General features: G+C 36.2%; 1 protein-coding gene across 1 annotated transcript in view; it reads left to right on the forward strand.

The window, feature by feature from the left end:
* LOC130051515 (craniofacial development protein 2-like) overlaps positions 1-155 on the forward strand; it is a 1,053-nt gene extending 898 nt beyond the window's left edge. The window contains exon 1 of the mRNA XM_056153483.1: positions 1-155. This exon is cut by the window's left edge and continues 898 nt beyond it. Coding sequence (XP_056009458.1) covers positions 1-155 — 155 coding nt within the window.
* The last annotated feature ends 17,041 nt before the right edge of the window (positions 156-17,196 follow it).

Genomic DNA, 17,196 nt, shown 5'->3' on the forward strand with positions numbered 1-17,196 from the left:
CAGAAGGAGTGGTAGACGAAGGAAACCTGGGAGAAGATAGAGAGGAGAGAGATGAAACAGGAAATCAACAGATCTCACTATCAACAGATGAAGGCAGACCTCAGAGCACAGTATTGGAAGCTGAACTGAGAAGTGAAGAAGAGCGCAAGGCATGACAAAAGGCAATTTGTGCACAACCTGACAAAAGAGTCAGAAACAACATGAAAAGAGTGTACGAGATCACCAGGGCCCTGTCAGGAAAGAGATTCAATCCGAGTAAGCCAGTCAAGGACAAGAGCGGGAAAATCATCGCAAGCGACGAGGAGCAAAGAAGAAGATGGGTGGAGCATTTTGAAGAAGTCCTCAACCGACCACTACCGCAAGTAGTTCCCGACACAACACCAGCAGAAGAGCCCCTCAGTATCAACAACAATACATCAACCAAGGCAGAGATCATCAAAGCCATCAAATCCTTGAAGAACGGTAAGGCAGCAGGTCCTGACGGCATCCCCCCAGAAGCTCTAAAGGACGAAACGGCAACAGCAGCAGAGCTGTTACATCCTCTTCTAGTGAAGATATGGGAACAGGATGAAGTGCCTGCCGACTGGAAGCTTGGGTACCTGGTGAAGCTTCCGAAGAAAGGTGACCTCTCCCAGTGCAGCAACTGGCGAGGAATCATGCTGCTGTCCATTCCCAGCAAGGTACTCACAAGAATCATCCTGGAGAGAATGAAAGAGGCATTAGACAAGGAACTGAGAGCAGAACAGGCAGGTTTCAGGCAGGAGCGATCGTGCACGGACCATATCGCTACTCTGTGTATCATTATTGAGCAATGCGTAGAGTGGCAGTCTCCCTTCTACACGACATTTGTCGACTTCGAAAAAGCAGTCGACAGGGAGACTATCTGGAAGCTGATGCAGCACTACGGAATTCCACAGAAGCTCGTCAACATCACCAAGAAGCTGTACGAGGACTCAACCTGCCAGATCATCCACAACGGGAAGCTGACCAACCCCTTCGCAGTGAAGACAGGAGTGAGGCAAGGCTGTATACTGTCGCCGACAATTTTCCTGATCGTCATAGACTGGATCATGAGAAGAACCACTGAGGGCAGCAACACCGGCATCCAGTGGACCCTCATCAAACATATAGAGGACCTGGATTTTGCGGATGACATCAGCCTTCTGTCTCACAAGCAACAACACGCCCAATCCAAGCTAACCCGACTAGCGGAGGAGGCAGAAAAGACCGGCTTGAAGATCAACACCAAGAAAATAGAGGTGATGCGGATGAACAACCGACTCAACCAACCATTGCAGCTACACGGAAAGGACCTCGTGGAAACCGACCGCTTCGTTTATCTAGGAAGCGTGGTCAACATTGATGGCGGCGCAGACGAGGACGTTAAGAGTCGGATCAACAAAGCAAGGGTAGCGTTCAACACAATACGACCCATCTGGAACTCCAGAGCCCTATCCCAGCACAGCAAGGTCCGCATCTTTAAGACCAATGTCAAAGCAGTCCTCCTCTACGGATCCGAGACATGTCGAGTAACTAACACCATCACCAACAAGATACAGACATTCGTCAACAAGTGCTTGCGCCACATCCTCAACATCAGGTGGCCGGAGAAGATCTCGAACGTAGAACTATGGAAAAGAACCAGCCAAAATCCGATCGGTCAGGACATCAAGAAAAGAAAATGGGGCTGGATAGGCCATACGCTCCGCAAACCAACTGACAACGTCACAAGACAAGCACTAGAGTGGAACCCACAAGGAAAAAGGAAAGTAAGACGGCCCAAATATCCGCCGAGAGCGAAGTGAAGGAAGCCGGAATGACGTGGACTCAGCTGTGGAGAGCAGCCCATAACAGAGTCCGTTGGCGTGGTGTTGTTGCAGCCCTATGCTCCACCGGGAGTCAACAGGAATAAGTCAAGTAAGTCAAGTCTTTCGCATGCGGGGCGAACGCTCTAACCTCTTGGCCAACGCAGCGGTCCCCCTATAAAAGATATATTTTTATTACGCACAAAGTTTAATTAATAAAAGGTGAAAATAATGAACAGTAATCAATCTCATAACTCTTATAAGCAATACAAAATAGAGAGTTGGGCAGACACAGACCCCTGGAACACACCAGAGGTGGGATCAGGTGCCTAGGAGGAGTAAGCATCCCCTGTCGATTGGTCACCCGCCGTGCCTCGGAGCCCTATATCTTGATCTGGTAAACGGAGTTATCCGTAGTCAAAATTAGTGTGTTAAGAACGGCCTAACAATCGGTGTAAAACAAGTCAGACAGCATTTGACCCAATGATAGGGTGTATTGTAAAGTTTTGTGCAAATATGATGTGAACCTAATTGCCTGTTGACGTAACGTAAAAGTAAATCAAACATGACATCATTTATACATGGTCTTTTTTATGAACGATGTCCATGGCTGCGTTTCCGTCTTTGGGTATTTGGAAAGATTCCCATCACATTCGCGTTATTTCCTTGTGGGCTAGTCAAATTTCCCACATCATATACATTATCATTGCATCCATAAAGAAGGATTTTGCGAAAACCTATACAACGTTACATGAGATGGAGTTACCTTAAAGGTCACATGAAACGATGTTCTGACGAAATTTAGTTATCTATGGGAATTCCTTAAACAAGGTTAATTTTTTTTAAACTGCAAACTAACAACTCAACTTTATGACAAACGGAATGACATCAGCTTTTCCATCGTCAACTCCCATATCTATGAAGCAATAATCCATTATCACCTGCATACGGTGTTATGTCTCTCAGCTGACGCGAGAGCATGTTCTACGTACGACCATTTCTTAAACTAAGGCAGTCATATTTAAAGTCAGCATTTCACAAATTATAAAGTCCTGATGATGACTTAATTTGCAAATAGAGCATGTCATAAGGACGAATACTACATGACGTGTTTCGTACGTAGTCAATGGTTAGGCATTTCTTTTCACACTGATTTTGACTACAGATTGCTCCATTTGCTTTTTCAGGATAGAGGGCTCATGGCGGGTGTGACCAGTCATCAGGGAATCTTTCTTTCTCCTAGGTACCTTATTCTACCTCAGGCCTGGAGGTTATAAAACTTTTCCCGTACTCATACTCGAACTCAACCACGTTTACTTTGAGTACAACTCTGATCACGCTCCAAATACACTCGATAAATCTTAAGCATGCACTCCATTTGAGTATGAGAATGATTTTATAAAAGTTTATAACTTTCAATTTTGAATATGAGTACGATTCAGAGCACAGATCTTGAGTTTGAGTATGATTGATTGATGTTTTCCGCCACACTCAACAAATTTCAGTTATCTGGTGGCGCCCAGTTTTGGTGGAAGAGAGAACCCAGATACAATGTACCTGGGAAGAGACCACCGACCTTCCGAAAGTAAACTGGGAAACTTTCTCACTTACCGGCGCGAGCGGGATTCGATTCCGCGCCGACAGAGGTGAGAGGCCGTGTGATTTTGAGCGCGATGCTCTAACCACTCGGCCACGGAGGCCCCTTCGTTTGAATATGAAAACGTGCTCAAAAATGTTTTATAACCTCCAAACCTGGTGTTTCCAGGAATATATGCTCGCCCTGTTCTCAATTTTGTATTTTTAATAGGATCTATGAATTTGATCAGTGTTCGTTATTTTCATCTTTTTATTAGAGGTAAATGAGCTATGTCTAGAGTTCATAATCAATTGCTCTATATTTGTTTGGGATTCTCTAGTGCTTGTCGTATTCCTCGTATTAATTTTTTTTTTTTTACCTTTCTAGGACTTGCTGATTTTACTCTACTAGTATTCTAATTCTACCCTGCTGTACTTTTATATTTACACATAAAGCATTTTACTTAACAATTTGCCTGATGTCATTCAATAAATGACACATTCGACAAAACTGCATTACAGTGTTTGGTTATTTGTTGCTGCTTGGACGGTTTCTTCTCATAGGAGGCATAAAGTATCATTTTATAACGAGAACTATCAGATTCTAAAATCTATGCCCGTTCAAACCCATTCATTAAGTATGACAAGTACTACTAGATTCTGTAATACATGGATGTGTGTACTAACTAAAATTGCTTTCCCGTTCAAACTCATTGCGTATAATTGAATTCATTCAATTCATTAAGTATGACAAGTACTACTAGATTCTGTAATACATGGATGTGTGTACTAACTAAAATTGCTTTTCCGTTCAAACCCATTGCGTATAATTGAATTCATTCAATTCATTAAGTATGACAAGTACTACTAGATTCTGTAATACATGGATGTGTGTACTAAATAAAATTGCTTTCCCGTTCAAACCCATTGAGTATAATTGAATTCATTCAATTCATTAAGTATGACAAGTACTACTAGATTCTGTAATACATGGATGTGTGTACTAAATAAAATTGCTTTTCCGTTCAACCTCATTGTGTAATTGAAGTCATCTAGAAACCCTTCTTCTATTTTCAGCCATAATCCTTTAACTTCAACACGCGTGCATTCTACAAAGAAATGATTGATTGTTTCATTTTCTATTTGGCAAAAACTATATGGTGATGAATCTGTCAACGGGAGTTTGAATAGGTAATCATTGAGAGGAATTCCCCGTCATATTTAGAATTGTAGACATTGGAAGTTTGCTTCTAGAGTGGTTTTAAGGAGATATAAAAATTTTTAGGGGGTGCTTACTCCTCTTATACTCCAGATTCCACCTCCGATATGTCCAACTCTTAATTCTGTACTCTCTTTGAGAGTTCTGAGATTGATCACTGTTCGTTATTTTCATTTGTTCATCCTTCAGATTATACCTCACACGAGTTACGGAGGGTAGATTGTTTTTGAATCGCCAGTCTTTGTTCTTGTCAGCGGAACGTTTTTGAAACCACTCAATAGAATGTCATGGAACTTTGTAGTTAATAAAGACATATTTTGTAGATGTTCATATTCGCAGGAAATTCTGATGCGTGCACACATGTTTTTCTCTCTCTGGGAGTCATTAAGTTTGGCCTTTAATAAGGACTTATTGTGTACATGTAGATGTGCACATTCGCAGGAAATTCATATTTGATTTTTTTCTAGGAGTGATCCTCCTCTTGAACCTAGAAGTTCGACCAAAATTAGATATCCGTCTAAAAAAAATTATAAGCGCAACTCTTCTGAAACCGCTCCACATACATGTAATTTCGAGAAGCTTTGTGTAGAGAAAAGATTCGAGTTTCCCCCTGGGAGTTATGTCCCTTTTTAGCTTAGATTGCATATTAGCTCAGTTCAACAAAATTATGTGAAACGTTGTAGTCAATAACGATATACTGTATAGATGTGCATATTTATAGGAAAAACTTACTCATTTTGTCTGGGAGTTATGGCCCATTTGAACATAAAATTTTGGCCAAAATACACCATATTCACAGGAATTTACTTTCTTTTAAACATAGAAGTTGACCAAAATATACTATTTGGTGCATCTTTGTCAAACCATTACATATATGCAATTTAAATATTCTCTGTTTTGATGTTTTACAGAATTTGCATTTCTAAACAATATTACAAATACATCGAGTAGCGTCCCCTAGTTACATGAATGAAAATAGTACAGCATCCAATTTGTGTATTCTGTGAACAACATTGCCATTCATTATGTGTAATATTGCTATTCATCATGTGGTAGCATTGCCATTCATTGTGTATAATATTGCTGTTTATCATGTGGTAGCATTGCCATTCATTGTGTATAATATTGCTATTTATCATGTGGTAGCATTGCCATTCATTGTGTATAATATTGCTATTTATCATGTGGTAGCATTGACATTCATTGTGTATAATATTGCTGTTTATCATGTGGTAGCATTGACATTCATTGTGTATATCATTGCTATTTATCATGTGGTAGCATTGACATTCATTGTGTAAAATATTGCTATTTATCATGTGGTAGCATTGTCACTCATTGTGTATAATATTGCTATTTATCATGTGGTAGCATTGCTATTCATTGTGTATAATATTGCTATTTATCATGTAGTAGCATTGTCATTCATTGTGTATAATATTGCTGTTTATCATGTGGTAGCATTGACATTCATTATGTGTAATATTGCTATTCATCATGTGGTAGCATTGACATTCATTGTGTATAATATTGCTATTTATTATATACTTTCAATTTCATCTCTTCTTTTTTCTTTAAAAGTTTGCGGGCATATATCACACGATATATGCCCGGAAACATTCCAGCCCGCAAACATTACGTCACAATAAAATTTCTACGCCCTTAATTTTCAAATTTTTCGTGTTTTTCATCTTTTACTCAGTTAAACCGATAAAGTTATTGTTAAAATTAAAATTATTGTTAGTTTCTAAATGAAATTGAAAGTATATAATAAAAAGGTTATAGACTTTGTATGGGAAAATATGACGACCGAGTTTTTGGCGCGTAGACGGACCGAGCTTGCGAGGTCCGTCCGCGACAAAAAACTCGGTCGTCATATTTTCCCATACAAAGTCTATAACCTTTTTATTATATACTTTCAATTTCATTTAGAAACTAACAATAATTTTATTTTAACAATTTATTTATTGGTTTAACTGAGTAAAAGATGAAAAACACGAAAAATTTGAAAATTAACGGCGTAGAAATTTGTTGTGACGTAACGTTTGCGGGCCGGAATGTTTCCGGGCATATATCGTGTGATATATGCCCGCAAACTTTTTTTAAAAAAAAGAAGAGATGAAATTGAAAGTATATAATAATAAAAAGGTTATAGACTTTGTATGGGAAATATGACGACCTCGTTTTTTGTCGCGAACGGACCTCGCAAGCTCGGTCCGTCTACGCGCCAAAAAACTCGGTCGTCATATTTTCCCATACAAAGTCTATAACCTATAATTATCATGTGGTAGCATTGACATTCATTGTGTCCGAGCTTGCTCACCATTTTTCTCATTTAAACATACAAATCTCAGGCTAAAACATTCTGCAATAGCGAATGTCTGCCAGTTCGAAGGTAATTAATGAATGTAAATATGATTGGCTGTAAATTATTAAAACGGAGAAAAGTGTTAACTTCTCTCTACTCAATAAACAATAGTGAATAAGACCGGTGTATATGAAGTAAAGTTTTCTATGGAGTCAGGCTACTAGTATCAAATTATTCAGCAGATAGTTTGAAAATGCAATTAACCTTGATCAATAGACGGCATTTACATAATTATGAATACATCTCTTTGATATGACGGTTCACAGACATCTATTGTTAGCATGAACAAGTGAATATAACGAACAATTATCAAACTCATAAAAATTATAAAAAATACAAAACCGAAAGTAGGACAAACACCGACCCCTGGACACGCCCAAGGCGGGATCGGATGCCTCAAGGAGTAAGCACTCCCTGTTGACCGGTCACACCCGCTGTGAGATATACCTGTATATTTTGATCAGGTAAATGAAGTGCTGAGGTGTCCAAATTATATTGCAATATACACCTCGAGTTGATAACACCAGTTTTAATCAAAGTAGCCAAATTATATAATCGAACATCTAATTTGATCGGAATTTCTAATTTATACTTGGATCCAACAAAAGTAATTCAAACATAAGCTGAGTGTAGACATAACCTGTGATATATATATGGGATATGAAAATACATGTTTTGTTTATAAAAATAGAACATGCCATTTCAGATCCCACGTACATGTTTTCCCATTGATCCAAATGCAAGGCTGCAAAATCAAAGGAAGCCTACGTTTTATGCACACATATCTTTAGATTTTAAAAACTCATTAAACATTTTTATGCCCCCCTTTGAAAAAGAGGGGGCATATTGTTTTGCACCTGTCGGTCGGTCGGTCGGTCGGTATGTCGGTCGGTCTGTAGACCATGTGTTGTCAGCTCAATATCTTGAGAACCATTCACTTGATGATAATGATATTTCATAAGTGGGTTAGTTATGAGTAGAAGAGGATCCCTATTGTTTTTCAGGTCCAAAGGTCAAGGGTCAATCTACTCTGGACATAGGAATATAATGTCCGCTCAATATCTTGAGAACCCTTTGTTTGAAAGACATCAAACTTGGCACACTGGTACATCCTAAGGAGTAGATGACCCCTATTGATTTTGAGGTCATATGGTCAAAGGTGAAGGGTCAAACTGGGCATAGGAATATACTGACCATTCAATGTCTAGAGAACCCTTTGCTTGACAGACATTAAACTTGGTACGCCAGTACATCTTCAGAATAAGATGACCCCCATTGATTTTGAGGTCACATGGTCAAAGGTCAAGGGTCAAACTGGACATAGGAATATACTGTCCGTTAAATATCTCGAGAACCCTTTGCTTGACAGACATCAAACTTGATACACTGGTACATCTTCAAGAGAAGATGACCCCTATTGATTTTGAGGTCACATGGTCAAAGGTCAAGGGTCAAACTTGACATGGGAATATAATGTCTGCTCAGTATCTTGAGAACCCTTTTCTTACAGACATCAAACTTAGTACACTGATACGACTTCAGGAGAAGATGACCACTATTGATTTTGAGGTCACATGGTCAAAGGTCAAGGGTCACACTAGACAGGAATATACTGTCCGTTCAATATTTTGAGAACCCTTCGCTTGACAGACATCAAACTTGGTACACTGGTACATCTTCAGGAGAAAATTACCCCTATTGATTTTCAGATCACATGGTCAAGGGTCAAACTGGACATTGGAATATACTGTCTGCTCCATATCTTGAGAACCCTTTGCTTGACAGACATTAAACTTGGTACACTGGTACATCTTCAGGAGAAGATGACACCTATTGATTTTGAGGTCGCGTGGTCAAAGGTCAAGGGTTAAACTGTACATGGGAATATACTGTCCGCTCAATATCTTGAGAACCCTTTGCTTGACAGACATCAAACTTGGTACACTGGTACATCTTCAGGAGAAGATGACTACTAATTATTTTAAGGTCACATGGTCAAGGGTCAAATTGGACATAGGAATATACTGTCCGTTCAGTATCTTGAGAACCTTTTGCTTGACAGACATCAAACTTGGTACACTGGTACATCTTCAGGAGTTGATGACCTCTATTGATTTTTAGGTCACATGGTCAATCCACTCTTGACATAGGAAGATATTGTCTGCTCAATATTTTGAATTGATGATACTACTCTCAATTAAATGATGTGTGTATGTATAACCCTTTTCAATTTTGCACCATGGGGGGCATATGTGTTTTACAAACATCTCTTGTTATAAATCTTATTACTTTTATATGTTGCAGAGCGGAACAAATAATTTGCAATTTATCAAAATTATTTTTGTAAAGTAGTTGCAATAAGGCTAATCCCATGAATCAAGATGGAGTAATTCCAATTTGATTAATTACATTTAAAAAGTGAATTTCATTTTTAAAACATACACGAGAGTATGAATTGCTACGCTTCTCGCTGGCATACTTAAGGAAGCACATCAGCGCCTCATAAAGTATGCTGGCGTATACATGTACTCCATGAATTGTTTTTAAAAATGAAGTTTATTTCTTATATTAATATTTTGTTTTCATTTCGGTAGGGATTCCTAGTTGTAAGAATAGACGCACTATACATGTATCTGTCTGTGTTTATAAACGCACTATTACAATGGTGTTGCAGTAAAGATCGAGTTTTCCCTCGGAATAATGGGCCCCACACAATTTCTCATTTAGGTAGAATCCACTCGGACCTATCTTTTCCTCTAGACACGCCCCAGTATAGAATTTCCGACCAAATGACAACACCCCTTTCAGCTATACGAGTATACATGTATCCGATTCCGGTTCTATTTAGTAGCATTATATACATCAGAATTGGTGCATCAAAATTGGTACCGTATACGTTTTACATTATGACCCCTGGGTCGAGGCCTCTGCTGGTGGACTGTTAGTCCCCGAGGGTATCTACAGCCCAATAGCTAAGTATTTAGTTACTAGCTTGAAAATACGGATGTATATTTAATTGCTGTGATAAAATATAGAAATTCATTTCAAAATTAAGGATTATCTCCCTCATGCATAGCTCTTATTCTTCAACGAATTTGGCTCCACTTTTTGGCACTCTGTTTTCCCCTAAAATAGCTCTAACAAGTATGTTGTTATTTCGAATTTCAAAAATTTCGGTTGAGCATCACTGAAGAGACATTATTTGTCGAAATGCGCATCTGGTGCATCAAAATTGGTACCGTATAAGTTTTACATACAAAACAACAAACCGTACTTTGTCAATTCTCCGGGACTACCTTCCCCTACGAATAATGATAACGTTATCACATATAATTAAATCGGCTTATTTTATAAAATTAATACATACTACCATTTAAGGTTAGTTGGTGCAATGTGGTCAGTTCAGAGCTTCAACATGTACAAAAAGAAAAAATAGAGATAGTTTGACTTTTTCAAATGTTCAAGACTATCGTCATTTCCATATCGAGGCAGATTGGACGTACAGCATTTAAAACACAATTATTTTCTGAATTAAGACTAGTTCTCTCACTTGATCCCTATCATTTGATCACACAACGATGTAAATTATATAATATATGCAAAAGACTTTACGGATTTTTGGGTGGATTTCATTTTTTCATGATTGCAATGAATATATATATAATAATAATATCCTTTATTTTATGGAACTCGTTACCAGATCTTAAAAGAAAATGTACAACTACCACATCTTTTAAATCAGCCTATCTAAAACATTATTTTGACACTCAATGATACTCGTGTGTTTATTGCCACTTTTCAGTTAGTTCTTATCTGTATGTATATAAATTGTGATATTTCCATGCTTTGTGATATATTATGTTCTCGATATGTATATATGTTATAGACAGGACCACAATGTAAACTAGTTTATACAACTAATTGTGCAATCCTGTATAAATAAAGGATATTATTATTATTAATATATATATATATATATATATATATATATATATATATATATACACACAAAATGTATATATATATATATATATATATATATATATATATATATATAGCCACCAACAACATCATTATCAAAATACATGCTTATTACAGTACCAGGTCTCATCACAGACAAGATAAATTATATACTTTAAATCAATCTTTGCCTAGGATAACCCATGAAAGCAATTCATAAAACTTGCTTATTTCCAATGGGGTCCTAAGATGTTATAAGTTGATTATAGATTATGTATGACTAAGACAGCATAGACAAAAATAAGATTGAACATTAGATGATTTTCCTAGCCCAAATTAAGTAAAATTATGTACATTGTTTGATTTTATATTGATACAAAATGTTTTTAAAAATGTATCATTATACACCATAAAAACATTATGTATAAATGCTTTCTTCCCTCCTACGAGCTTCTTCTGCAAGATGCAACTTGACAGCAGATTTAAAACTAGCTCCATTAGCTATATTTTTTATTTCCAAAAGAAGAGAATTCCAGTTTAAAATGGCATGATAATAAAAATTTGAACTATTGTAGGCCCTAACCCAAAGAACATGGTAATTAAAACTGGAGGCTCCCCTAGTAGCATTATCATTTCTGTCAAATTTCTCATGTAAATAATTTGGTGCAAGACCATGGTTGATGTTAGATACATGGTTGAGTCTTAATTGTTTAATACGATCTGCTACACAGAGTGTGTTCATTGAATCTAAAATATCACAATTTATACTAGTTCTGGGGTTCAGATTGTAGCTTTTTCTTCAAGGATTTAGATAAATTTTCATACCATGCAGAAGAGCAATAGTCAAAGTAGCACTGAATAAGTGCAGAAGCTAATGTTAACCTTGACCTTTTATTCAACCATTTTCCATTTCTATAAAGAAACTTAAGTCTGGAGTTGACCTTGGACACAATCTCATCCACTATGAGATGACATTTAAAAAAATTATCAAATGTTATTCCCAGATAATTGACGTACTCACTTGATTTAATAACGTGACCGTGACATTTAACCTCCAACTAACCTTCATTTTTTAGTATGCGATTAGGACAAAAAAGAATAGACTCTGTTTTTCCAAGATGGAGAGATAACTTGTTATCTATAAGCCACTCGGAACATCTCTCTAACACTTTACCAAGCTTATCAGAGATCGCATTTGGGTCTCTGTGTGAGTACAAGATGGCACTGTCATCTGCATATAGGATAAGCTTACAGTCTGCATCTATACTGATACACATATCGTTTACGTAACATAAAAACAAAAAAGGACCCAATATGCTCCCTTGAGGTACACCACAAGTAATAACCTCCATCTTTGAAAGAACACCTCCACATCCTACCACCTGAGACCTGCCGGTTAAATAAGATTTAAACCATTGCTTGTCTATTCCCACAATGTCTAATTTATTACATAAGATTTCATGGTCCACCGTGTCAAAGGATTTTTGTAGGTCTAACATAATAATTCCTGTAAATAATCCCTTAGAGTTGTTGTCCCTTAAATACGATCTAATAGATTTAAACATGTATCAGTTGAAAATTTACTTCGAAACTCGGACTGAAGCTCATATAACATGTTATTATTATTTAAAAATCCTTAAGTTGACAATAAACACTCTTTTCTAATATCTTTGATACCACACTTAAGATGCTAACTGGTCTCTAGTTTCCCACTTGTAATGGACTACCCTTTTTAAATAAGGGCTTGACTCTAGCCTTCTTCATACTTTCTGGCACTCTTCCAGAACTAATTGATTGATTGATGATTAAAGTTAAAGGTGCTTTAAGTACACTTGCACCTATTAAAAAAAAAAATTGCTGATATTTCATCAAGACCAGTGCTTTTTTCTGTGCTTAGACCAAGAAGTTCTTCAAATACAAAGGTTTCAGACACTGGACCTAGAATAAGGGTATTGTTATGAAAATTTCTATCTGAATAAAAACTTCTAAAAAGAATTTGACATGACATTAAATGTACCCTTTGCAGTGGGCAGGGCTCCAACAAGTTTTGATGCAACTGTAGTAAAAAAAACACCAAAGGTACTAAAATGATTAGCCATTTTCAAATCATCATGGCAAACATCATCCTTAATATTCAAAACATTTTTTCTCTTGCTTTTGGTTTCTATAACCTAAAATTTTCAACTGTTCCCAACGTATTTTAGGATTATCCTTATTTTCTTCAAGTTTATCAGATACATATTCTGATCTTGCTTTTTTAATCTTTCTTTCGAGTAAATTTCTAACTCGTGAAAATTTTTTCTGATCTTCATCCTTTTTGCTTTTTCTAAAAATATTTAAAAGCTTATCTCTTTCATCTATAAGATCTAAGATTTCATGATTTATCCATGGTTCTGTTCTCTGTTTCAGCCTCACTTGTTCTACAGGTGCAAATCTATTAACAATGTTTAAAAACACATCACTGAAGGCATTCCAGTTTGAATCAACACAGTTAGATCCTGTACAAGATGCCCAGTAAACGTTTTCTAATTCTTCAACAAATAAAGTAGAATCAAAATTTTTCAGTGATCTAATTTTGACAGTATTATGTTCTTTAATTTGGCCTTTAGAGATTTTTCTAGTACAAACAATCAGATCATGATCATTAATACCCATTGCAATAGCTCCTGATTGAACAAATTTTTCAACATTTATCCAAATGAAGGTGAGATAATAATAAAAATGTAAAAATAGGGTTGGGTCATTTAAAAATCTTCTCAAGATCCACTGGGCTAGAAGAGCTGAAATTTACATGAAAGCTCCCTGACATATTGCAGACTCAATTTTGATAAAACCATGCCCCCCAGGGTTAGGGTGGGACCACAATAGGGGATCAACGTTGTTCATACAAATATAGATAAAATCTTCTTCTGAAGAATTACTGGGCCAGAAAGGTTTACATTTACATGAAAACTTCCTGACATAGTGCAGATTCAAGTTTGTTATAATAATGCCCCTCATGGGAAGGGTGGGGCAACAATAGTGGATCAAAGTTTTACATACAAATATATAGGGAAAATCATTAAAAATCTTCTTCTCAAGAACCATTGGGCCAAAGATTTTACATTTACATGAACGCTTCCTGACATATGTATAGTGGAGATTCAAGGTTACAAAAATCAGTCCCCGGGGATAGGTTGGGGCCACAATAGGGGATCAAAACTTTACATGCAAATATAGAAGAAAAAATCTTTGAATATGGGCCAAGGTAACTCAGGTGAGCGATGTGGCCCATGGGCCTCTTGTTAACCCAATGCAATATGTCGATAACATGCTATGTATGACAATGACTTTATTTCCAAACCCGAAAAATGTCTGTCATTTGTCTCGACTTTAATTCTAGTGGACGTTATGCAGTATCGCCTAATTAATGAACATTACATCAAAACAATGCCCCAAATTTCCAGGAAATAGAGCGCTTTCTTTAGAAAAAAAGAGACGAGACTGGTATCCCTATTCCATTAATATTTGAAATATAAATATATTACATAAATAATTATTTTAAGTATATATAGAAAAGGTGATAAATTCGCCGAAATTTGATTTAATTTTGATTAATTAGAAGATACAACATTGGAATGGAGCGGTTGTCTGTAGGTTTAGTGGCCATTGAATAAAGAAGAATATTATTCAGGTTAATATTCATATCTAGACAGGTTTCAAAGATTTGGAACTTCAAAGAGAGGGAGAAATCAAGCTAGTTTAACACAGGAAGAACAATAAAAGGGAAAATCATTCAATGAATCGATTTACCTATACATGTACTTTTTTAAGGATCTCCACAAGGTTTTGTTTTTTGCTACTGGCTTTGTGCATACTCTTCAAATGAGAATATGATAATAACCAACACGTAAATTTTAAAATATTTTTGTTCTACCGTATTTAGCTTAAAAATATAATTTTGAGAATGAAACCTTCTATTTACCCCACTTTTGGGAAGACCTTCCGGCATATATAATGAACGATTTGACGGAAATGTAAATCATAAATATGAGGAAGCATGATGGTGTTTTTGCTGAAAGATGACGAGAAACTGTAGAAACAGAAAGGTCACACGGTCTGTTCGTGGAGGTTCGGGAATTACCCCGATCTCCGGCACACACAAAAACACGAAAATCCTCAACAATATATGCTAAAACGGTGTGACACAAATTCACATGAATGAATTATAAACAAATTAAACTTTCTTTAATATTTTTTTTATTTCCTGAACTCATTAATTCCTTTGGTGAAATGTGAACATTGAAACTTTGAAATGTTGAATTTTAAGTTTCATTCGGAATTTTCATAGTGTTTTAAAACAAGGAAAAAATATATATTTCGATGAATAATAGTTGCAACTTTGCATAACTTAAAATGGCATGGAACACGAGGGAAAATAAAGCTAAAGCTAATTTGATTTAAAAAATAACTACTTACACGAGGAGAAAATCTTGATCTAAAATTGAACCTTTATTTCAGCGGATTTGCAGTGGTGGATATACCATAGACAACTGCAGCGTGTTCTTGATGAAATGCCAGTCACCACAATTGTAAATATATCAAATGCAAAAATATTAAAAATGTACATGTAAATATAGAGTTGACTACACCTAATTCAGTCTTTGAATTTCGAAATTGTGAGGTTTTGCAAAACATGTGGTAAACGTGGCAAGGATTTAAAAAAAATAAAAAATTATTCTCTATCTCAACACGCGCAGTCTCCAAACTGTATGATTTGTACGGAAACTGGTAGATTGGGCTGATTACTTTATCTTAAAAAAAAACGAACTGAGTATTGACAATTAATTGGTAAATTGAAATAACGAATCTTACGTAGTATACCATAAAGAGTTGTCAATGCTTGTTCTCTTCATAGGAACACATCCTATCAACAAAACTCGTTCTCCTCATAGGAACACACCCTATCAACAAAACTCGTTCTCTTCATAGGAACACACCCTATCAACAAAACTCGTTCTCTTCATAGGAACACACCCTATCAACAAAACTCGTTCTCTTCATAGGAACACACCCTATCAACAAAACTCGTTCACACTTTCAATAGCGATACCGTAGTACAAGAATTACATTTTGCCATAGGACCTTTTGAAAACAAACCTCAGTTTGATTTGACTACATTGACAGCGAGTTTCCATACCTTGCAATATTTAGCAAAAACATCAAGTGAACAGGTGAATGTTGTAACATAACTAACATGTCATCTTGCACTTATGTATTAGAACAAGTTAACCCGTCTATTGGATTTTTTTAATTAAGTAATCCTCCAGGTCATGAACAAACAATGTAAAGAGAAAGGCTGATAAATATCTCCCTTGTTTAACACCAACATTACAGATCAAAAAATCTTATACGTATTCACCTATTTGTATCTTTTGATTTTGGTCCATGGGCCATTTCTCCAAGCAGTGTGAAAGGCCTGCCTAAAATTTATAAAAGCACACAACAATGTTTTCTTATTGCTCAATGCATATTTGTTATGACAATCTATAACAAATACAATATTAGTTATATTATAACTTTTTCTGAACCCTGTTTAACTGTATTTCATCAGCAAAAGTATTCGAGCGATCACACAGCATACTAGTGAACCGTTTCCCCCAGATAACGACGTATTGTAATTTGTCTGTAATTTTCAGGGCAGCTTCTGTCACCTATACCCTTATAAATTGACTTCAATGATTCTCTGGAACTACATGTATGTCACTCTCAAACCTTACATTGAATAATTCTAGATATACGGATATTCTGTGCTAATTAAAGTCTGTTTCAAAATCCTTTTCATCATATTGCAGTTGCGATAAGTAAATAGATTTTGTTATGATGTTACAAATGTATACCTGGTTATATCTACAGAGTATTTTATAACAAAACTTCATTCTTAAAGTACATTTGTGCATCACATTTTAGCTAATCATGATCGATTGTCTAGTCATAAATTTTAGTAAGTGTTTTATGAGAACGACACACATTTTTAAAAAGAACTTTTCGTCATGTGATGTTGGCTTCTTGAAGAGAAACACACGCCGGTTTTCATTTTTTATCTTCATGACTGAAAAGTTTTGTTGCCTTTGTGTATGTTAAATTCAAAACCAGAATGAAATAAAACAACCGCATAACAAGTTTTAGGAAACCAATGACAAGAGATGCAGTGATTTTGTAAACCCCATGTTCAAACCTGAAGCCAATGTGATCCTTGTTCTATTGTGATCTTGTACTTGTGGAAACTG

The sequence above is a fragment of the Ostrea edulis genome, chromosome 2 (genome assembly GCF_947568905.1).
Source record: "Ostrea edulis chromosome 2, xbOstEdul1.1, whole genome shotgun sequence".
NCBI lineage: Eukaryota > Metazoa > Mollusca > Bivalvia > Ostreida > Ostreidae > Ostrea > Ostrea edulis.